The following is a 24,105-nucleotide window of genomic DNA, read 5'->3' as shown; positions in this document are numbered from 1 at the left end:
TAAACGTTACTATATCATATATGTTTGCAATAACTTTGGACACACATATTTACCTGGACACTGTTACCATTTTTTTTTGGAACATTAAGAAGATACGATTGATGCCGGAAACGACTAATTTGAAGTTCATAGAAAAGGTTTTTTTGAAGTAACGTTTGAATGAATGAATTATGTGCATTTTGGTTGAAGGAAACAGAATCTCTCATTCTGCAAACTGAATTTGGCTTATTGTCATATAGTGAGTTTAATTGTATCTTGAAAGAATTATAGTAAGGAGAAAGAAATATTTTTTCTAATGAATGTTACTATAGTGTCAATAATCTTATATGTATTGAGGTAATTTATAAATATGTGCGGATTTTTATCTAATTGGTATCCGTATGTTAGTAAGAGGATAATTTCATATAGTACTTTGATAGTTGACGTTTCGCAGCATATTTTGTAGTGCAAATAATAGTGTTTAAAGTACAATTGTCTCTGCTGCGGCTTAAAAATAAAAGACAGTATTGAATTTTTACGATGCATTATGCTGTTTTACTTCCGCAAAGGCAAGAATGCAACTCAAACATATAAGAAAGTACAGGGTGTTCATTTGAAAAATTTCCAGCAAATTATCTCGAAAACTATAAAAGATATTAAAAAAAGCTAAAACATGTATTTCATGATTTCGAAGGGGAAAGAGAATAGCATTATCAGTTTTTTATGCGGAAGGCATTTTCAAGGTCAGTTGAAGGTCAACTTAATTTTTTAAATAGAAAGCACAATTTTTTATTATATATCCTTTTTCTACCAATTAATTTGAACAACTTTTGTCTGAAACATTTTTTTATTTACCTAATATTTTATGAAATATTTAAGGAAAACTTGGTAACTTTTTTATCTTTTAACTTTTATTTAACTTACGATATCTCGCTAACTATTTGTCGAAAGAACAAATAGTGTTAGACTTTTTTACTTTATTTACTATCAAGAATATATTACTATAATAGTATCCTAACTTTTGTTAATTTATAATTTTGAAATTTCCATAGGTCGATAAGTTAACAAAAGTTAGGACTAATACTATTTTTTCTTTCAACGAAAGTTAGGACTAATACTATTTTTTCTTTCGACGAATAGTTAGTGAGATATCGTAAGTTAAATGTTGAAAAAGTTATCAAGTTTTCCTTAACTATTTCAGAAAATATTAGGCAAATAAAGAAATATTTCAGACAAAAGTTGTTAAAATTAATTGGTAGAAAAAGAAGATATAATAAAAAATTGGGCTTTCTATTTTAAAAAATTCAATTGACCTTCAACTGACCTTGAAAATGCTCTCCAAATAAAAAACGGATAATGTCATTCTCTTTTCCCTTCGAAATCATGGAACACGTTTTAACTTTTTTTAATATCTTTCATAGTTTTCGAGATAATTAGCTGGAAAGTTTTCAAATGAACACCCTGTATATGCCATGGGAAAGGTGCCATAAGCGACATATGTGCCAGAAGTGATTTTTGAAATTTCGTGCAAGAGATGTCTAAGATGCTACCCCCTCTGATAAATCAGTTCTAACTAGAGATGTCCAGCAAATAACCGCTTTAATCGACTCTGATCGACACATCATAATCCAGGACATCACAATAAAGTTAAACCTTGGTCAATCGTTTCAACACTTAAATGACATTTCACAGGCGCAATAAAACCTAGCCGTTATTACAGTAGATAATGATGGGAAATGAGAAGTGGATTTTTTATAATAACGTTGAATGAAAACGATCGTAAAATAAGCAGCGTGAACCATTACCATGCTGCGCCACCTGCTCTTAAGCCTGATTTGCATACAAAAAAGTTATGTTTTCCATCTGATGAGACTAGAAAGGAATTATATATTGTGATGCTATCCAACGACCGAACCATTAATTTAGACAAATGCTACGCTCAATTAGACATGCTAAAGGCAGAAATTACCATAAAGCTGAATTAGCTATTCGGAAAGGTGTCGCCTTCCACCACGATAATGCAAGATTTCATGTGTCATTGCAGATCCGATTAAAATTATTAGAGTTTGGTTGGGATGTTTTACCTCATCCACCATGTTCACCCAATATTGCCCTCTCCGATTATCTTTTTTTCATTCATTATAAATTCCCTGTAAAAAATGTAAACTTCTTTCCCTAGAAAATGTGAAAAATCATTTGGAACGTTTCCTCGCTGGGAAAGCACAAGAATTTTACAAGAAGGGAATTATGGAATTATGGAATTACGTGAAAAGCAATATAGCAAAATGTTGTTGAGCAGAACGGTGCATATACTTTTTATTAAAATTATATTTTTTAACAGAATAAAATGCGTTCCAATTTTATTTAAAAATTCGTAGCTTGTGGATCAGCCCAATATATTGTTGCTGCTAATTGTTTGTTAGAATAGCAAGAAAATGTATTATAATTGTAGCTGCGAAAGTGATCACAATTTTAATAATATAAAAAATGTTTCTCTCCCCATGTAATGGATTTATCACCCATAGTTAGTCCTGCTATAGTTAAGACGCAACGTGTTCAAAGGATAAATAATTTTTCTTGCAACACACTGAAATTCATGACGATTTTAATGAACGCACGATTATACGCGCGAGAAAACTGGGTGTATATGCGTGAAGAATCGGCGCTAAATTAAATTTTCTCGAGCAATATGCCGTTCTAGCAATGCATATTGTTCGCTAGATTTCATTATAAATTCGTCATTTCGCCAGATTAACGCGCGAAATATTCAATAGGAATTTTCGCACGTTCCAGTTGATATGTCCAGTGTGCGCGCAAAATTGTAAATGTAAGCAACACACTAAGCATGCCGACATCGTTCGCAGACAAGTTTACAGATGTGAAACGAAGTTAATTTAAATTCAAATTATAACTGCGAAAAAGAGTAAGTTAGTCGGCAACTCGCTGGTCCGACGTTCAAACTTAAACTTCCATTTGTTAACGCGAAAATGTTAATATTCCGCCGCGTACGTGCAATTTAACATGCAGGAATAATTTTCTCAGATCTTAATTATGGACAAAATGTACGAGAAGATCTGCTGTCAACAAAAATGTCTACAGCACGATAGGCAATATATAGTAAGCAGCTTAGTTTGGCATCGTTTTCATCGCGATTATAATCTAGATTCCAAAATCTCGAGTCGCGTTGAAAATTCGCTTTCTAATCGAGAACTTTTCACAGAATTTTTCCTGCTTTAATTTTCATTGAAAACACCCGAATTCTCCTCACCGAGCATGAGTTTATAATGAATTAATCATGCATTTAATTAATTATATTTGCCGACTTTGATTACATATATAACGCCGATTAAATATACGGCAAAGCAAATGTATCTTCAATTTCGTTCAATTTAATACAATTTCGTCCGTTTTGTATGTCTATCTCATTTTCCCTCTCTTTTATTCTTACGTGTTTAATTAAGTATGTATCATAAAGTCCGAACATTAAAATTATACTAAACTAGTCAAATTAATTACGCAAAAATTCAAATGAATATATTATTCTTTTTTATTCTCGTGCTTCCCAAACTTTCGCACAAAACGAGCTTCCAGCTATCAACATTTCGGCCAAAACAGGAAGAAAGAGCGGTTTCTTGTTCTATCGTGGATGGATTTATCGGGATTTAAGGTTATTATGATGTATCGCGCGCCTTGCGGGCGGGATACGCGCTTTATTCCTTCCAACGTTCGACCGACGTGTTACCTTAGCGCGCGCGATATTTGCGGGATCCGCCCTCGCTATAATATATAGTGCGTAAGACAAAAGTTCATCACCACAATCGACACGTATGAGAATTTCTCATCCGCTTGTAGCTCTGAAACTCAATTTATCGACGAGCTCTTCTTTCTCTCTCACTTTTTTTTCACTTGTTAAAGAACTCTAATTAAGTTTCGGGGAAAAAGAAGAAGTTATTTCGAAATTCGATAACGAACACCGTCACGTCGTAGAGTTTCAACGTTTCCTAGCATTTCCTAAGGAATGAAACGTTTTCGCATTATGATAAAGGAGATCAGCGAGAAATCTACGAATAAAAGAATATTTAAAATCGAGTATGTCAAAACTAAAAGTAAAAAGTAAAGCTAAATCACACTATAAATAAGATATGAAGCTTCAGTTCTTCGAAGATTCGAAACTTCGATTTTGTGAATTCATGAAATATTATATTTGAATAAATTTCATGAATTACGAACATTCGAATATTCGAACGTTTAATATTCAAAGCTTTAAGAACTCAGAAACATATATAACTAAATAAGTACAAAATTAATTCTATTAAGGCCTTCATATCTCGAATCTTAGAATACAATTCGAACATTTGAAGCGTTGAAATCCAATTTATATTATTCGAAACTTTTAATTATTTTCAATATCGAATTTTATATAGAAGCTTTTCGCATTGTATAATGCATATATAAAAATACCTTCTACTCAAAAAGTACCCGGAATCGGACAATAAAACACAAAATATTCAGGTTATTCAGGTAAATTTATTTTGTCCCCTTTAAAATAGTTCCCATTCTGTACAACACACATATGCCAACGCTTAATCCAAAATCTTCAAAACACTTTTCATCAAGCCGATTTTGGTATGGCCTTGAATTTCTTCAGCAAATTCTCTTTTACTGCCTCAGTCGTCTCAAAACGCTTATCACGAAGCAATAATTTGAGTTTTGGGAAGAGAAAGAAGTCACAGGGTGCCATACCTGGCGAGTATAGTGCTTGCGGAATTATATGTTGGTCGAGTGTTTGGCCAAATAGTCACGTACGAGAAGCAACGTGTGCGATGGTACATTATCGTGATGCAAAATCCATGAGCTGTCTTCGGTCAAAATAGGATGGGCAGAACCCATCGACATGTTAAGCTCGACAGTAATCTCTCTTTCACTCGCGCGGCAATTTTCAAGCACTAATTTCTTCTAACTTTTCTAACGTTCACTGTTTTTCGTCGGTTTTGACATAGAAGGGCGACCGAAGAGCATGCGAATGAGGCAAATCTTCGACACCTGTACGACCGTCTTTGAACAACTTACTTATATCACTCATACGCCTGTGTTTTTGAAATATTGTTATGCCCATATATTTTGTGCAGCGTTTTCAACTCGTCGGCACAAGAAATTTCGTTGAAAACACAAAATTTAAAGCAAACTCCTTGCTCCACAATATTTGACATCGTAAAAATCGCAGATGATATATGAAGTCGACTGACATAAACAACTGCCACGAACAAACTAATTAATAGATCGTGTTCCAATTCTGTATGGAAGTTAAGTACAGTGGTACCAACTTAATCGCAAAAGGATTTTGAAATATCATAAACGCGCGTCATTTAAATGGACAATTTCGGGTACTTTTTGAGCAAAAAATACATATTACATTCAAGTAAATATTATTACTTATTTCAAGTATTTCAAGTTTATTCAAAATACATTCTAAATCTTTGTAGGTTTACTACTTCAATCCAGATTATTAAAAATTATACAATTATTTTTTAAACAAATTTTATTTGTAGATTATACAAAAATTGAATATGCTTTCTTTATGTACAATATAAGTTTTAAAACATTCTTGAAAAAGATAAGCCTTTTTCTTACATGTATAACCTTATCTGTTTTCACTTACCTTATATAACCTCATAAGTTTCACTTTTCTCACATTAATACCTTTGTATGAAATTGTGATGAGTATATTTCAAAATCATTATCAAGAATTTTTTTTAAGACAATTATTATTTAACAGAGAGAAATAAAAAGCAGTCGCTTAGCACCAGTATCTGATATCTTTCCCTTCATATATATTTCTAATAAAAAGTCAGTGTCTCACGCAACTGTCAGACACATATTTTACACGCGATTCGAGACGCGTCCCATCGCGATTGGAGTACTATTCTCGACTTCTCGAGCCATCGATCGTGCATCGCTCGTCTACAGCCCTCTGTGGATTGGCAACAAGAGCGAAATAGACGCGAGCAGCACGGTGCGTCGAGAAAATCGTTTTTTATTTCGTATTTCTGCATCGACTCGTTAACGAGTTACAGTCCTTTAAAGTTACACCACGCTCGCTACTGGCAAACTTTATAACCTAACCTAACTTAACCTAGCTTAACTCTAAGCTGACCTAACCTAAACTAACCTAACTTCCTCGACGTTATATACCAATACAATACGCACTGTACGTCAAAATACAGCGTGCTTCTGTAAGAATGAGAATGAGGTGAACGATCGCGACATCGTGCAGTTAGATGATAAAGCGCAAGGGTGGGGGCAAGTCCGCGTTCCAGCGGCATAATATAAGCACGCTACGCAATGAGAACGTGGATCTGCCGGCCGCCCATGCAGATGCAACGTTCACTTCATTCTGATAGCGCCAAGTCCATTGAGAGTATGGCTCAATATCTTCGTTTCTAGTAATCGTAGCAACTTGAAGTAAAAACCGTTGGAAAGCTAAAACTCCCACGCTCTTCGTACACGCCTATTTATTCCTCATTGAAGTGAGACTCAATTAGCAGAATTATCGAGATTGGAAGGAAATGGTCGCCTTCGGACTAGGACGATAATTCATCATTGCAGGAATTGAGGGACTTGAAGGACTTTTGGACTGGTGATGCTATCAGTTTGGTATTTTTGGTGAATATAAAGCGGGATTAAAGGGAGGAGAGAGAACTTCCTTTTCAAAATATGTTTCCAGGACGATAAACACTGTGGAGTGTATCCAATATCTCCCGATACACTCTGTACATTAACGACGCAGCGAGATGTATGCGGGTAACGCCGCGGCGCACTTCTCCGCCATTTATTTTCCCGCATACGTCCTCGGCAAACAAGAAGCCCTTCCCTTGCCATTTTAGGTATCCCAACAAATTAATCAGATTTTGTCTCGCGAAATCGTGAGAGAAAAGCGACGATATTCCGAAATTACGGATACGCGTGTGCACATATCGAATTTCGCATAAATCACCGGTACCGCTTCGAATTCTCCTCAAGATATCGATCATTCCACGATGTATATATGCAGAAAAAAAGTGTACTTGCTAAAACTTTTTGAAATATTCTGCTGCTCGCAGAATATTTCAAACAGTTCGCTTTCTCGCAATTTGTTCTGCAATATCGAGATAACTGAAATCGCGGGGGAGAAACTGCCTGATAGTTAAAATTTCACGAGACATCTGAGAACGCTGGCGGAATGCATGGGCGAAAAACCCAAAGGGGCATCCGATTTCTCGTTACATCTCTCCCCCTCTCCCCCCTCACCCTTCTACTCCTGCGTATATACATTAGCGACGAGACTTTTGCGCGCGAATTCCGCTAGATAACGAAACGTATGTTAGGTAACGTCGCATCACAGCTTTTCCCATTTACTCTTTCTCCTTCTCTCGCACCTCCTTCCCTCTCCTTCTCTCTCTTTCGCCATCCCTCTCCCTCTCATACGTTCCCAACAAACGTTCGCATTTGTGCTTAGCTCCCGATAGCTCTTCCAGCGGGCAAACCGCGCACCGCGCTTCCTCTATCAGAGACAAAGATTCCCATCTCGATTCCGTTTGAAGTTCGAACAGTTCTGCATCCAACTTGCCGTGCCTTCCTCTCTTCGTTACTCTTCGTTTTCCATCGCTTCGCCTTTGCCGCCTCCGCCTAGGCCCTGTCGATCGCAACACCCGCTCGTAGATGGAAAGCCGGAGCGCGTGATTTGCGAGTGACGTATCGCCTCACCTGCTGAATTATTTTTCAGGTTGCCGACGGTGGAGGAGTCCGACTGGCCGCCTTACAGCAAGAACCATCCGCAGTATTTTATCTGGAACGCGGAGAAGAGCGGCTTCGGCAGAGGTCCCCGCACGACAGCCTGTGCATTTTGGAACGAGTTCCTGCCGCGATTGAAGAGAGTTCCCGGTACGTTACGTGTTCCATGTGCCGCGCACATATGACGGAACGGCTTTCTTTATTTTCTCTCCCTCCCCCCTCTCTTTCTCTCCATATCTCTCTCTCTCTCTCTCTCTCTCTGTTTGAGTTTCTCCGTTTTCCGCGTGTGACATGACACCCAGTAATTAACTCTGGATTCATTGAACGCGCATCTCCGACAAATTGCTTTCGTCACTCGTCGCGACCCGCTCGAGAGTTTTTCACGCATGATTCGCACCGGCACGTTTTGTTTCGGACGCGCCTCGTCCTCGACGGCGTGCGTCCCTCGTCACGATCGCGCGCGACATGTTGTGTCGTGCCATCGATACACCACCGCCTACGCCCGACATACGGCCGGTGCGATCTCGCGATCTCCTCTCTCATTGCGCATGCAGAACTCCTCGTATCTCTTTTGAACTTTATTTCACAGCGGGAACTTATCGCCGCCGTCAGCTGCGGCAGACGTCACACGGTCAATGGTCTTTAAACTGCAGAGACTCTCGTCGTTGGATCTAATTAAATTCGCCCGAGTTTTCTTATCGAGTTCGGTGCAAAATTGATCAACGCAGTACTTAGTGGAGATCTCTGCGGGTAGTCACGCGAATATCGTGTTTTTCGGATTCAATGTAATATCGCGAGCGATAAATTCCGCTGTAATCGCGTTATCTCAATAATCACGGCATAAAACACTCGGAAAAATACAACGAGGAATATACCAAGAAATATTATCTCGTGACTTCACAGAGAAATAACGCACAGACGTGCTTTTCTAATCGCGGAGAAATATAACACTCGACATCTCACGCACTGAGAACAAAAGAACTAGTTAATCTCGTTAAAATTATAGCAATTGTTGATGACAAACTTTCTCTCTTTTACTTTTTTTCTGATAAAAATGCAATAATAACACATAAGTTTATTATCATTAACTTTACAGTATACTGTAAAGTTTACAGTATACTGTAAAATGCTCTCAACAACTGTGATATAATAATATAAAGGAAATTTTGTCATAAAAATTACTATACAATTTTTTATCTAAGGAACTGTCAACATTTTGCCCCAAAACCCTTATCTTCCCATTTCATAGGTATTAATTATATTTTAGAAACTTGGGTAAAACTTTTAGAATAGGACCTTTTCCGAGTTTTGATATTTATTTGCTACTCTCATGGTAAAAATCTTTGTTATGAGTCCGACAGTGTTAATCAATCGGGAGAGCCCGAAAAAAAGTTACCCGCTTATTTTTTTAACAATTCTTTTGGTAAATATTCAGAAGTACTGTTATACCAAAAACTACGTTTTCTTGTTCAGTAATTTACAAAACTAGCTGTAAAAAAACATGTATAAAGTTTTACATATATATTAAGGGAGGGGGGAGGAAGGTTAAGATGTTTATAGGAAAAACATGAAAATTTTATTCCATATATTTAAAATTTTAAATATCGATTTTATACTGATTAAATACCATTCACAGTTGTTATTTGAATTTTTCGCTTTACTAAACAGATAAGTCTACAATATAATAAAAATGGATACTGAAAAGATTAGCAAGACCCCTACGCAAAGTATTGGACATATTATATATAGGTACATAGGACATATAGGACATATTACAATAGGACATATTATAAATTACAAGTAAAATAAAGCAGAGCATTATTTACAATCACGCTCTGCTTTAATCAAAAGCACAAATTTATATTATAAAGTCTAAATTATAGCGGAGAATAGTTTATGTCTTTGGTTTATTAACCCCTTGACTATGGAGGCAGAAATGTACTAGTCGTGCCATTTTTGTGTTGGAAAAAATGTCGAATGATATTTTTTCCAACACAAAAACGTCTTTATGATATTTTTATAATAAGGGTTTTTGGGGTCGCTGAATCCAAATTTGATATTAAAATTTCAAAATTCAAAATGGCGGATCGACCATGGTGTGTCAAAATTATGAAAATAATCAGATTTTAATGAAAGTCGGTATTTATATGTTTTTTGGATCGCTGAATCCAAATTTGATATCAAAATTTTAAAATTAAAAATGGCGGATCTAAATTTTGAAAATCAGATTTTCATGATTTTTATAATTTTAACGCGCCATGTTGGATCCGCCATTTTGAATTTCGAAATTTTGATATCAAATTCGGATTCAGCGACTCCAAAAACATATAGATACCCACTTTTATAAATATCCGATTATTTTTATAATTTTGACTCACCATGTTGGATCTGCCATTTTGAATTTTGAAATTTTGATATCAAATTCGGATTCAGCGGCCCCAAAAACATATAGATACCCACTTTCATAAATATCCGATTATTTTTATAATTTTGACTCACCATGTTGGATCTGCCATTTTGAATTTTGAAATTTTGATATCAAATTCGGATTCAGCGGCCCCAAAAACATATAGATACCCACTTTCGTAAAAATCCGATTATTTTTATAATTTTGACTCGCCATGTTGAATCCGCCATTTTGAATTTCGAAATTTTGATATCAAATTCGGATTCAGCGACTCCAAAAACATATAGATACTTACCTGTATGCAAAAAACAATAGTTTTACTATTTTTTTCTTCGATGCGTGTATACACGTCATCCACACTGGTGGCACGACTTTTTCATATGGCTATACACGTCATCCACAGTTAAGGGGTTAAAGTTCATTGAGTTTTTATACTTTTACTCAATATTTCAAATTTGGTGCAGTTTTCTTTCAGAGTTTTATAAGATCCGAAAAAACTTGAAAAAAATAGGTCTGTAACATTTTTTTCGGGCTTACCCCATTGATTATCATTGTTATAGTCACAACAAAGATTTGTATCCAGTAAGTAGTAAAAATATATCAAAATTCGGGAAAAGCCCTGTTCTGAAGTTTTACCGAAATTTGTACAGAGTGTAACATCAACATACAGGTCAATATGACGAGTTGCTTGCACCTATTTTCGAACGATAATGCAAAGGTTGCCGCAAAAGTCACTCATTGACTTTGTTGATAATGATATTTGTAATGCTCCCAGTTATGACAAGTACAACTAACTTTGCACCGTGATCGTTTATGATAGCAGCCAAGTCTCATTAAATTAAAAAAAGATGTTTAAAAAAGTAAAACTGAAAAATAAATATTACGGAATTAAGCAGAATAAATAAGAGAATAGGTAAAGAGATCAAGAGGCACGATAATGCCTCGTGCCAAGTTCAAGCGCAACGAAGTTGTGACCGAACAACGCGAGGCGCACCGTGCCTATTACGCGAAACTGCGAGTCGAAACGAGATGAGATATTCATATCTCAGTAATACCTAAATCGATCGAGATGTTTTCAGTCCCAATCGATTCGGCCTTAAAAAATAGGAAGAAAAATGTTTTTTGTGTACGTTGTCTCTGAAAAGAGTTATATTAAGATAAAGTCCGAATCACGGAAAATTTCGATTCAGTAAGAAAGTAAGAAACGCAAGATGTACAGAAGTAGGGATATGTATGCATCTCGCTTTTCCGACACCAGAGGCGCTGAAGAAGCAGAGAGCAGCGAATGCCAGCAAGCAAGCGACAGAAAGTGAGAGAAAGAGATGATTTATTTTATTAACCAACTTGATCATTGAGGCTATAGCAATATTCTTCGCAATAATCGAAACATGTAAGGAAAGTATTGAAAGGCTAACGTGCATAAACAATAATAAATAAATATAGACTGTGACGTGAGTATATCACACAATTTGAATTTTAAATAAGTTCTTTGTATTTTCCATTATAAAAAAATAAAAAGAGAGCTCTTAAAAGACATTAATTCAAAACTTTATTTTTAATCACTGTTACAAATATGTATACTCCTATGTATACGCTTGATCAGTAAATTAATCTTTAAATTTAATGATACTATTTAATTATCACGTAATTGTGCAATATTTGAAATAAAGAACGCTCACAGCTCGCAAAACATATTATATTGGGTGAGTGCAAAAGTTCGTGCGGAGTTTGTGAGTAAAAGTCACACAGTGATTAGGCAAACAAAAATCTTTATTCAATCAATGATATATTCTCCATCGTTTTCTATAATCTTTTCCCAACGTTCTGGCAGCATACGGATGCCTCGATCATAAAAACTGCGCGGTTTAGATTCGAAGAACGAAGAGACGCCGTTTTTTAAGGCCTCCAAAGAGTCAAAGTTTTTTCCATTTAAATAATTTTGCAATGACCGGAACAAGTGATAGTCAGATGGTGCGATATCAGGAGAATACGGTGGATGCGTTAAGACATCCCATTTCAGGCTCTTCAGTTTGCGCAGCGTCTTTTTCGAAACGTGTGGTCTGGCGTTGTCGTGATGAAAGACGACTCCCTTGCGATTTGACAAAATCGGACGTTTCTCTTTTATTTCTCGATTCAGATTGGTTAATTGGCGACAGTATTTGTCCGAATCAATCGTTTCGCCAGCGGGGAGAAGCTCGAAATAGATTATGCCCTTGCAATCCCATCAAACAGAGAGCATCACCTTCATCGGGTGCAAACTGGCCTTTGGCATTGCGTCACCATGCTCACCTGATTGTTTCTATGTCCGTTTGAGCTGAACATTGTTGTAGAGGACCCATTTCTCATCGCCCGTCACTAGTCGATCCAAAAACGACTCGTTATTGAGCCGCCCGAGTAAAGAAACGGCTGCAGAAATTCGCTTGATTTTGTTCTTCTCGGTCAGCAAATGGGGCACCCATATATCGAGCTTCAAATCGAATCCCATCTTTTTTAAACGCCGAAAAGCGGTTGATCGGTCAACGTTTAGTGCTGTAGCAACTTCTTCTGTTGAAATTCGCGGATTATTGAGCACTAAAGTACGCAAAACATCGTCATCAATGTCAGAAAGTCGACCAGAGCGTGGCTCGTCTTCAAGGTTAAATTCTCCGCGCCGAAATTTAGCAAACCATTTTTCCACAGTTCGTTTAGCTGGTGTTTCATCCTGATAAACATCCTGAATGTTTTTTACGGCTGCGGCAACGTTTATTCCCTTCCGAAACTCGTAAAGCATAACATGCCGTAAATGCACCTTATCGATACTCATTTTTAAAGTGATATTTCTCGAAGCAGTTTGTATGAAAACAAATGATTTTTTTTTTAATAACAGCTGAAGACGTCACCTTTCCAACGTTATATAATATGTAGATGGAAGTATTAATGACAACACTTTACGACGCTTATAACTCCATCTATTGAAACTCCGCACGAACTTTTGCACTCACCCAGTACTATTTACATTTGTCTTTATTTTCAGATAATATTGTACAACCAGACAATATTTTATTTATTTATTACGTAAGAAATAAAGACAGTATTTATTTTATTAACTTTTCATTATTTAAGCAATACAAATACGAAAGCAGATCAAATCCTGATGTTGTTCATAATTGATTCTTATTACTTAAAATTGTCTTAAGCACAGTCTTAAAATGTCATAAACTAATCACAAGAGAACCGTATGAGCGTCTTAAAAGACACTACTTATGATTACTAGTCACGGACTAGGTACACGCGCGTGAGGCGCGCGCGCCGACCCTGAGCGCTACATAGACAAGAGCGCTTATTCGTTAAATTTAACACGCTCTCCTGCAAAAACTACTTGTCGGACGCAATTTTGCTAAAAGAAAAAGTTGTTTGTTTTAGCATAAAGTATCATGTCCTGTACTCCAAATGCGGGAATTTCAGACACCCAGTATAAACAACAAAACAACAATATATTTGTAATTAAATATATGCTTTATTAATAATATCCATTCATAATTATAAATAGATCAAAATCATGTATCATAAAAAAAAATTACAATAATATCTATATATAATTTCATCCACGTATATCATAAGAACGTACTATACAGGATGCACGATTTATCTGAAGACATTGAAATATCTCGAGAACTATGCATTGGATAAAAAAAAGTGGTTAATGAAAGTTGTTAGTCTCGAAGGGGGACATCCAATGATACCAAACTCGACCTTCCATCCCATCCCCTGGGGGTGGGGGTTGGGGGAAACTTTGAAATCTTAAATGGAAACCCCCATTTTTTATTGCAGATACGGATTCTACGCCACAAAATACGTAAATTTTGTCCGAAACTTTTTTTTTTATTCGTGATAGATGGCGCTGTAATCGCAAAAAATTATATTTTCCGCTTGCGCTGAAACTCCCGCAAATATGCTTCTATCCTGTGTACAGTCATTTGAAAAAAGGATCAATAAGTGTATTGAAGTTGAAGGTAAAAATTTCGAACACTTACTCTAATTAATTGAACAGTGAGAGGCAAGGGGACTCACATTAAAAAAGCACCCCGACCTGTGAGAGGCAAGGGCACTCACATTAAAAAAGCACCCGAAGGGAACATAAAACTACTACGTCCTCGTCGTTGTTCCTATGTAACGCGAAATGTAATTTCTCGGAAAAATTCAACGCTATCTATCACGAATGAAAAAAATTGTTTCAATAAAAATTTCACGTACAATCTAATTCTGCAATGAAAAATGTGGGTCCCCATTTGAGATTTGAACGTTATCACCTACCCTACCCCGAGAGGATGGGGGGGAATAACTTTTATTATGTTCTTTAAAAATATTGAACAGGTTTTTTTATCCAATGCATAGTTCTCGAGATATTTCAATGTCTTCAGATAAATCGTGCACCCTGTATAAAAATATTCAAAACTAAAAGATAAATTAATAAAGAATATTTGTGTTGCAACATACGTAAATTCATAACAAATAGTACATTTAGCATATTTCTCACAACATTTTTGTCAAAATGGTAGGACATATTTTACAATATAATATGAAAGTATCAAATTGCCTTAATAAATTTTTTATTTCTCAATCCAATGATCATTTCTGGAGAATTGCGGAAAATATAATTTTTTGCGATTACAGCGCCATCTATTACGAATTAAAAAAAAAGTTTCGGACAAAATTTACGTATTTTGTGGCGTAGAATCCGTATCTGCAATAAAAAATGGGGGTTTCCATTTAAGATTTCAAAGTTGCCCCCAACTCCCACCCCCAGGGGGTGGGGTGGGAGGTCGAGTTTGGTATCATTGGATGTCCCCCTTCGAGACTAACAACTTTCATTAACCACTTTTTTTTATCCAATGCATAGTTCTCGAGATATTTCAATGTCTTCAGATAAATCGTGCACCCTGTATAAAAATATTCAAAACTAAAAGATAAATTAATAAAGAATATTTGTGTTGCAACATACGTAAATTCATAACAAATAGTACATTTAGCATATTTCTCACAACATTTTTGTCAAAATGGTAGGACATATTTTACAATCTAATATGAAAGTATCAAATTGCCTTAATAAATTGATTTAATTGTGAGGAGACTGGATGCAATAAAGTAAGAGGAGTTGCTATTTCTGAAATCGCTAAGATAGTGCAAACCGTAGACAGGCCTGTCATATATCATCCAAGTTACAAACAGTAAGGTCTATCAACGTTGAATGTTATGAGTCAATAACTACATTTTACGTAGTTGACGATTAGATTATATTAGATTAGATGTCGCGAATATCTATAATATCAATATTACAAGTGTAAGTAAATGGCAAGTTTATTATGTCTTTTGATTCATATAAATACAAAGTGTCCCATAGGAAGTTGTTGAAATTAATCTCAACTGTCATTTTCAAATATATTCAATTATTATAAAAACATAAATGCAAAGATGGCTTCAGTTCATTTCTAAACTGTCAAAGTGACAAGTCAGCTATTTTCAGCATCGTTGCCATTGTTCCAAACAATCAATAATCCTGATGTACAAATATTCAGATACATGCAAGTGTATAAGAATTTTTAGTAACCATAGATCTAATAGCTCAAAAAATCAGCCAGTATACATATAAGATACGGCGGAGTAACTTGAATAATTTCGAACTTTTTGAACAATTTCTCGGAAACTAATAATTTTATCCTTATATGGAATATGTAGTAGGAAACTCATATATTTAAGGAATATTACGAAACGGGCAATATATAATTGATTGATCTTTGTTCTTTATATAAATAAATGACTTTTGAAAAACAAAGAAAGAATACGTCATAACTTTTCCGACAACCCAATAAATGAACTGTTTCACATTCATATTGTAATAAGATCAAAACGTTAGATTTATTTATCATACGCCAGATATTAAATTATACTTTTTATTCATTTTATGGACAACGGTTACCAATGAACTGCTTCGTCCTCTCAACTCCAATACATCGCTCATAATAGCATACTTTACAGTGTTGGCAACCAGTTCCCTTTTTTTGAGATATTTGAGTAGCAGCTAACTTTACAAAACACATATATATAGTTATTTTCCTTATCTTTGTTTGTAGTTAACTCTTCGTCACTGCAAGAGGTGAATTCCACTTGGTCAATTGACTTGGAGCTGTGCTGAAACTTCTGACGCGCGCTCTTCGAGATATTTAATTTTTTCTGCTAAAGCTTTTTTCTAAAACGCTGCTAAACATAGCGAACCGCCCAACAAAAGTACTAAGGACATTTTCACCGTATATTTATTTTTATTTAAATTGAACTTTTCTGTACAAACTCGTGTGGGGAACGTGAAATAGCTGTGCACTCCTAAAACGAGCACTACCATCAGTAACAGTTGTAATGACTTGCCTCATCTTCTCTTTGCTTCAATTCAGTCCAGCGTTCTTTTTTTATAATATCTTTTCATCTGAAATAACGAAATATGTCTTAAAATAGCCCAGATATACATATTAAAGAACTAACTGCATCATCCAAATTGCCCTATAGAAATGTATTAAAATTTCCCCGTGCTTCGATATAAAAATGTAGTAATGTACGAGGGTAGTCCCAGAAGTACCTGACCTAACAAAGAAAACACAAAAAATTTGGGAAAAAATATCTTTATTTCTCTACATAGTCTCCTTTTAGCTCAATACACTTTTCCCAGCGATGTTCAATAGCTTCAATACCCTGTTTATAGTGGGAATCGTCGAGCTCCTCAAAATAACCATCAAGCCATCTTGGTCCATTGTTTTTACTGTTCCTTCGTCTCAGGTATGAAGTGATGGACCCATGTTTCATCCATGGTTATGAATCGACGCAAAAATTCGGCTTTATTGCTACAAAACTTCGCCAAACACTCGATTGAAACATTCCCATGACGCTGTTTTTGTTCCAATCGCGGCACCCATCTTGCGCACAGCTTTCTCATGTTCAAATTTTCAGTCAATATGTGATGTACAGCACTTTTTGAAATGCCTACCATGTCTGCTAACTCGCGCACTTTCAGTCGACGGTCATCCATACCATTTTGTGGATTTTCTTCACCATTTCTGGCGTGGTCACCTTATTTGGTCGATCACTGCGATGTGCGTCTTGGCAACTCGTACGGCCTCGTTTAAACTCTGCCACCCAATATTTTACTGTTGTAAACGAAGGAGCATACTCCCCCAGAGTAGAATCTAACTCCGCTTTGATATTGGTTGGACTGAGGCCTTTCAAATGAAAGTATTGTATCACATAACGGTGACCAATTTTTTCCATGTTTACAAATTCACTGAGAGCGTTCATTATTGATGACTACCAAACAAATACTAAACAACTTAGTGTCGTCAAACTTTAAACTTAAGCTTTATAAGGTTGGTACTTTCTACCATAGTCATTCTTTTCAAACAACCGCTATCTATACGTCAGGTCAGGTACTTCTAGGACTACCCTCGTAGTACTACAACAATTGAACAAAGTGCGCCACTAGTCGACGTGGTTGTCGTTAATACATGCGGAAAATATTTTTAATCCATTAACGCCCAAGCTGACGTATTTTGAACGTAACTTTCAATGATTTCATTTGCAACATTAAAGTCTAAAAACAAATTGAAAAATGTTATTTCTTACGTAAAATTTTACGTTCTTTCATAATCCATCATCAGGATTTGTGTAAAATGAAGTCTAAAAAAGCTGTAACGGCTTTTAAGTAAAAAAATGCGAAAAAATCGAAAACAATTTTTTTCAATATTTTTTTTCACATTGGTGTAGTATGAAACTCCAACTTTTTCCGCGACCATCGGTGCACAAAATAGTTATACTTAAAGGATATAGTTTTTAAATTTGTAAAAATTGTCATTTCCACTTAAAAATGGCGGCAAAATCGCAAAAGTTTACGAATTGTCATATTTTCCCATAATTATTCGTAAATTTCGATTAAGTAACAGCTTATTATTATTAAAAATAATGAGATTGATATTTGCAATTGATTTTCGATCAAATACAGAATTTTCAATATGGCGGCCAAAAAGGTGTGAAAATAGTCAATTTTTCTACATTTTTCCTAAATCTCTTTATAAATTCTTTCTCATAACCGTTTTACATACGAATTATTCGTAATTAATCTGTAGCCTCCTCTGAATATACAGGGTGTCTCAGAACTTTGGGACACGGGCTCCGTAGGGACATACGAGGGTGGTCCGGTAAGTACTTAGCCTACAAAAGAAAAACGAAAATTTTGGAAAAGTGGCGATTTATTTCTCAACATAGTGTCCTTTTAGCTCGATACACTTGACACAGCGATGCTCCAACTTCTTTAACCCGTCTGAAAAATACGTTTTCTCGAGGTCTGCAAAGTAGGCCTCCGTGGCGGCGATGACCTCCTCATTCGACTCAAATTTCTGCCCGGCGAGTGACTTTTTCAAGTTTGGAAACAAAAAGAAGTCGCACGGGGCCAAATCTGGAAAATACGGTGGATGGAGCAGCAGTTCGTAGCCCAATTCGACCAATTTGACCGTGGCGAGGGCGGAGGTGTGAGCCGGTGCGTTGTCATGGTGGAAGAGCACTTTTTTCTTCGCCAAATGGGGCCGTTTTTTCTGCAATTCGGCGTCGAATCGGCCCAATAATTCGGCATAGTACAGCCCTGTGACCGTTTTGCCCTTCTCCAGGTAGTCGATGTAGATCACACCTTGTGAATCCCAGAAAACGGTGGCCATCACCTTTCCGGCCGATAGGACAGTCTTCGCCTTCTTCGGAGCACGTTCGCCGGGTGAAGTCCACTGTTTCGACTGTTCCTTGGTCTCTGGTGTGTACCAGTGGATCCATGTTTCGTCGACGGTCACGAAACGACGCAGAAACTCCTTCGGATTGCGCTTAAACAGCGTCAAACACTGCTCTGAAGTGGTCTCACGGTTGCGCTTGTTGTCCGGAGTGAGCAAACGCGGCACCCCTCGCGCCGACAGCTTTCTCATGCCCAAAATTTCATGCAGGATATGACCCACGCGGTTTTTTGAGATGCCTACTGTCTCAGCTATCTCGCGCACCTTCAATCGGCGGTCTGCCAATACGAGATCGTGGATTTTTGTCATGTTATCCTCCGTGGTAGCTGTTTTCGGGGCACCTGGGCGTGGCTCATCAAAAACCGACGTGCGACCACGTTGAAACTCGTTAAACCAATTTTTGACGGTCGCCATCGAAGGAGAAGAGTCACCGTACACAGCAAGCGCTCTTTGATTTCGCTGCGCGATTTCCCTTCCAAAAACAAGAATCGAATCACCAACCGATATTGCTTTTTTTCCATTTTTCTAAAATCCGCGGACACGCCCGCTTCCACACGCGGTCAAAACAAAACTACGAGTCCGATTCGGCTGAAATTTCGACAGTAGCCGTCTACGAGAATGTACTACACGATAGTAAATTTCTCTTGCGATAGTAGCGCCATTGGGCGGTGAGGCTAAGTACTTATCGGACCGCCCTCGTAGAGCTAAGTGAGAGGAACAGAAAAGTCCTCTGCCATAATGTGAAAAATAATCGCAATAGTTTTTTAGTAATAACCGCGCGACGTCAAAGTACCAAGACGCCATCGTGACAGTCAGCGCGAGACGCGTTATCGCTCAGCCCCTACGCACACAGCTTGCCGCGGAGCGTTTATAGGCCGCGATGGGCGTGGAAAACGCCAAACTTTACGCGATTATTACTAAAAGACTATTATGATTTTCACATTATGGTAGAGGACTTTTTTGTTCCTCTCACTTAGCTGTATGTCCCTACGGAGCCCGTGTCCCAAAGTTCTGAGACACCCTGTATATCCCAAAGGAGCCCGTGTCCCAAAGTTCTGAGACATCTTGTATACGTCCGTTAATTCTTGCTCTATAAATATAATTATTAAAAATCTTATAGTGGGATATAAAAGATGAGAAAACAGTTCCCAAGCATTCACATCTATGTCATGGAAGATACCAGATACTAATATATTGTATGAATCATACATGTAGATGTAGATGGTTCTATTAGGTACTTAAATTAATTCTCGCTGTTGATTATAATAGAGGTCAGTAGTTGTGCTATTTCAACATGGCTTAAAGAGACCGTTGATGTATATGAAAGTACTGTCAATAGGCTTTAATAATCAGTGTGTGACATTAGATCAGAGTGCAAAGAACACAATTTTTTATTGCATTAAAGATGTCGGGTTTCGTACCAAAAAAAAGGATATCCCGCATTTGCGGGAAGCATTACTTTTCTGCTTTCATCTCAAGAAATCTGCTACTGAAAGTCATCGTTTGCTAGTGGAGGTTTATAGGGAGCACGAATTATACAGAAATATTTAAGTCTTATATACTGTATTTCATCCATGTTTCTACAAAAAATCGCTTCTGTAAAAGTATGAATCGACTAGAAACGTAATTTACTGCGTTTATACTTTTGCAGAAGTGATCTTTTGTAGAAACATGGATGAAATATATAAAACTTTTAAATATTTCTGTATCGTTCTTTCTAATCTCCAATTTCTATCGAACTTTTCAACGTAAGAAAACAATTAAGAAATTATGCGAAATCAGAAAATATGTTGTATTATTTATCTCTTTAACTATTACTCTTATTTATTCTGCTTAATTCCGTAATATTTATTTCTCAGTTTCACTTTTTTTAAACATCTTTTTTAATTCAATGAGGCTCGACTTCTGTCGATAAACGGTCGATACTGTCATAACGATCACGGTGCAAAGTTAGTTGCATTTGTCATAACTGAGAGCACTGCAAATATCATTATCAATAAAGTCAACGAGTGCAACGAATTTCGGCAACCTCTATCTACATTATCGTTCGCATAGAAGCAAGCAACCCATCATCCTGACTTGTATGTTAATATTACAACCTATATATCATTACAAAAATTTATTATGTTTCTCAATAAAATAAACGAACTACTGATAGATATATTCCTACATAACTGGAAGACATGATAAAAGATATAAAAAAGTTTATATAGGAAAACATTTAAATTCTCACTATATTGTAATTAGTAATATTTCCCAACTGGTCAATAAATTGATTAACTGGTTAATAATATCTTCTAAATTCTTTAACATGTTCTCGTTTTAAAATACGTTTCGATTTTTTTTTAACGTAAAGTAGCGGGTTATTGTTCGTTGTCTCAGCTTTTTTAAATAATAAGCAAATAATAAATCACGCAATTTTGTGAAAGAATTATTAAAAAGTTCTAATAACCTTATTACACTATTTTGTGTTAAAATTATTTATGCTGGTTTGTGCACATTATATAAAGATGTATCGAATGGATTTAAATCAGATTAAACATATCCGATATCAATTTCAGGATTATATATGGCGAAATAATCTTAACTCTTGCAGCAAAATTATCGTCTTCCTTTCATCTCTCGTTTGTGTAAGACAAATTTAAATAGTAGCTCACTGAATTGACCATGAGACAGAACCAATATTTTATTAGTTGTATTTATCATCTGATTTATTTAAGCTTCTCCCCAGAAGGAGTAGAATTACTTGCATAACGTAATTAAATAAATCCTTTCATAGTTAAAAGAACAGCTGTAAATCATACATTCAATTTCATCATTTTCCACATTCCACATTTCTATTCCGTCAATATTTTAGCGTTGACTAAATTTTATCGTTCATACTTCAGCTACGCAATTCCATCCAATTTGACTCGATTGCAGTTTGTGTAACGGAATTTTGCATAATCCCGAATTTAATTCTTTTTATCGGATTTCTCAGTGTGCGCTAAAAAATCAGTCGAAACAATTCAAATCGAGTCGAATAAGCTTAATTCCAGGATTGTTAAAAACGGCGAATTAACCGTTTTTATTCGATTCCTTTTCAGCGCGGCATTTATCGCAAAATGGTTTTCCCGAATGTAATTATTTCACTATGTAATCGTGGTGTTTCGAGCTTTTCCTTCCTAACATATGTATATCATATTCTCTCGTTAGAAGTTAACACTCGCAAATTCAATCTACGCGATTTCGAGGACGAGAAGGTTCACCTTCGATACTCGAAACGTGCACACGCGCATGCGCGAAGGTCACCGCGACGATGGGATTACGCGATTAAGTTTACCCTCCTATCAATATTGCGCGCTCTTTAAACACCGGCACGATAAATAATTCGACTATCGGTCGATCAATAGCGAGTCACGTGACCGATGTTTCTACGTTGACCGTTTCATTATGTCAGCGAGTGACATTGCGCGCTACGCGCCCAAGTTCGTGACACGCACTTGGCGGAACTCGATACTCGCGGGGCACGCATCGGCCAGCTGCCATTGCAAATAATTTCAATGTTTCTGTTTATCCGGAATATATCGGATTAAACAGCAGCGATTGTTTGCAAAGCGAGGCAGCCGATTGCGCACGTACCACTGTGCTCGATGATAGTTTTCCATCGCCGCGTTTTCGACAACGCACTCGCAGCGAGGTAGCCCAGCGCATAAACTGTCGAGGGCTTTCAGCTATGCAATAACGCTGCAACGAATACGCAATAGGATATTTTCGAGCGGCCTTTCCAAATACGCGCGCGTCTTTCACGATGACGTCTACTCGCAGTCAGGTATAAAATGCCGGGCTGAGGGAGAGAGCGAGAAGTAATCGGCGTCACGGAAAGAAAGAGAAGAAAAAATTCCGACTTCACGTGTTTCTCTTAACCCTTTGAGGTATAGTGGTAAGTATACTTATCATATTTTCCTATTTGTTCTCACATTTTCATGAAATATTTCATATTTAAAGGATTCTTGTCGGGTTTTTTAGCTTCTTATATGATATGGGAACATACATGAAAGGTTGAAAAGTATATTGCATAAGTTGTCCATTTATTATAAATAAACAAAGTGTGAAAAATATTTTTACATAAAAAAATCACTTTCCATGAACTATGAGTGAATTTTTTGCTCAAAATCAAGATATGGGGGTTTTTTAGATCGCTGATTACGAATCTGAGGTCCAAATTTCAAAATTAATTTTCCAACATGGCGGACTCAAGATGGCGGATCTTATAATTTTTATTAAATTAGCTAAAATTACTCTGGTTAGTTTTTGAGGTGGCTGATTACGAATCTGACGTCCACATTCTAAAATTCATTTTCCAAGATGGCGAATTCCAGATGGCGGATCATAGAATGTACATAAAATGAACTAGAATTGTGCTCTGATTAGTTTGTGAGCTCGCTGATTACGAATCTGAGATCCAAATTCTAAAATTTATTTTCCAAGATGGCAGATCATAAAATTTTTATATGATTAGCTGAAATTGTACTTTGGTTAACTTTCAAGGTCGTTGATTACGAATCCGAGGTCCAAAACTCATTGTTCAAGATCGCAGATTCAAGTTGGCGGATCATGGAATTCTAGTACATTTACCTGACATTGTCTTCCGGTTAGTTAATTTTTCATCCGGTTAGTTAATTTGTGGCCGCAATCTTGAATCCGCCATCTTGAATTATGAAAATCTGATAACGGATTCATATAACGGAATCGATAACGGAATCAGCGACTCCAAAAATCCTAGAATACTCGTTGTCACCGAAATTATCATGATTTTTTATTTTTGCATCCGCCATCTTAGATCCGCCATCTTGAATTTCGAAAATCTGATAACGGATTCGTCATCAGAGACCCAAGAAACCCCCATATATAAATTTTCATGTGATTCGGATTTTCTGAAAAATACGTGCCTCAAAGGGTTAACCCTCTGCGAAAAATGATTCAATTATCAGCTAAAAATGAGACAAGCAGATATTTATAACGATTCATCTAAAAGAATTTCAACATTGATATGAAACTATGTACATACATTAATGGATCCCCCCTCGGCGCGTTGCAAAACGTGTTCAAGCGCCCGGGGCAGCCAAAATATGGCGTCCACCCGGGGCTTATTTGTATGATTTGCACCGGATAAGG

The 24,105-nt window shown here is 36.5% G+C and overlaps 1 protein-coding gene across 7 annotated transcripts in view; it reads left to right on the top strand.

Annotated features, from left to right (window-relative positions):
- Positions 1-24,105, top strand: part of AChE-2 (acetylcholinesterase 2) — a 447,910-nt gene that overhangs the window by 409,894 nt on the left and 13,911 nt on the right. For all 7 annotated transcript variants that reach the window (XM_025307356.1, XM_025307359.1, XM_025307357.1 and 4 more), the window contains exon 6: positions 7,742-7,899. In XM_025307356.1, coding sequence (XP_025163141.1) covers positions 7,742-7,899 — 158 coding nt within the window. The remainder of the gene's footprint in view (positions 1-7,741; positions 7,900-24,105) is intronic.

This window comes from Harpegnathos saltator, unplaced genomic scaffold (assembly GCF_003227715.2).
Source record: "Harpegnathos saltator strain DR-91 unplaced genomic scaffold, Hsal_v8.6 scaffold846, whole genome shotgun sequence".
In the NCBI taxonomy this organism is placed as follows: Eukaryota; Metazoa; Arthropoda; class Insecta; order Hymenoptera; family Formicidae; genus Harpegnathos; species Harpegnathos saltator.
This window is presented reverse-complemented; position numbering and strand designations above follow the sequence as displayed.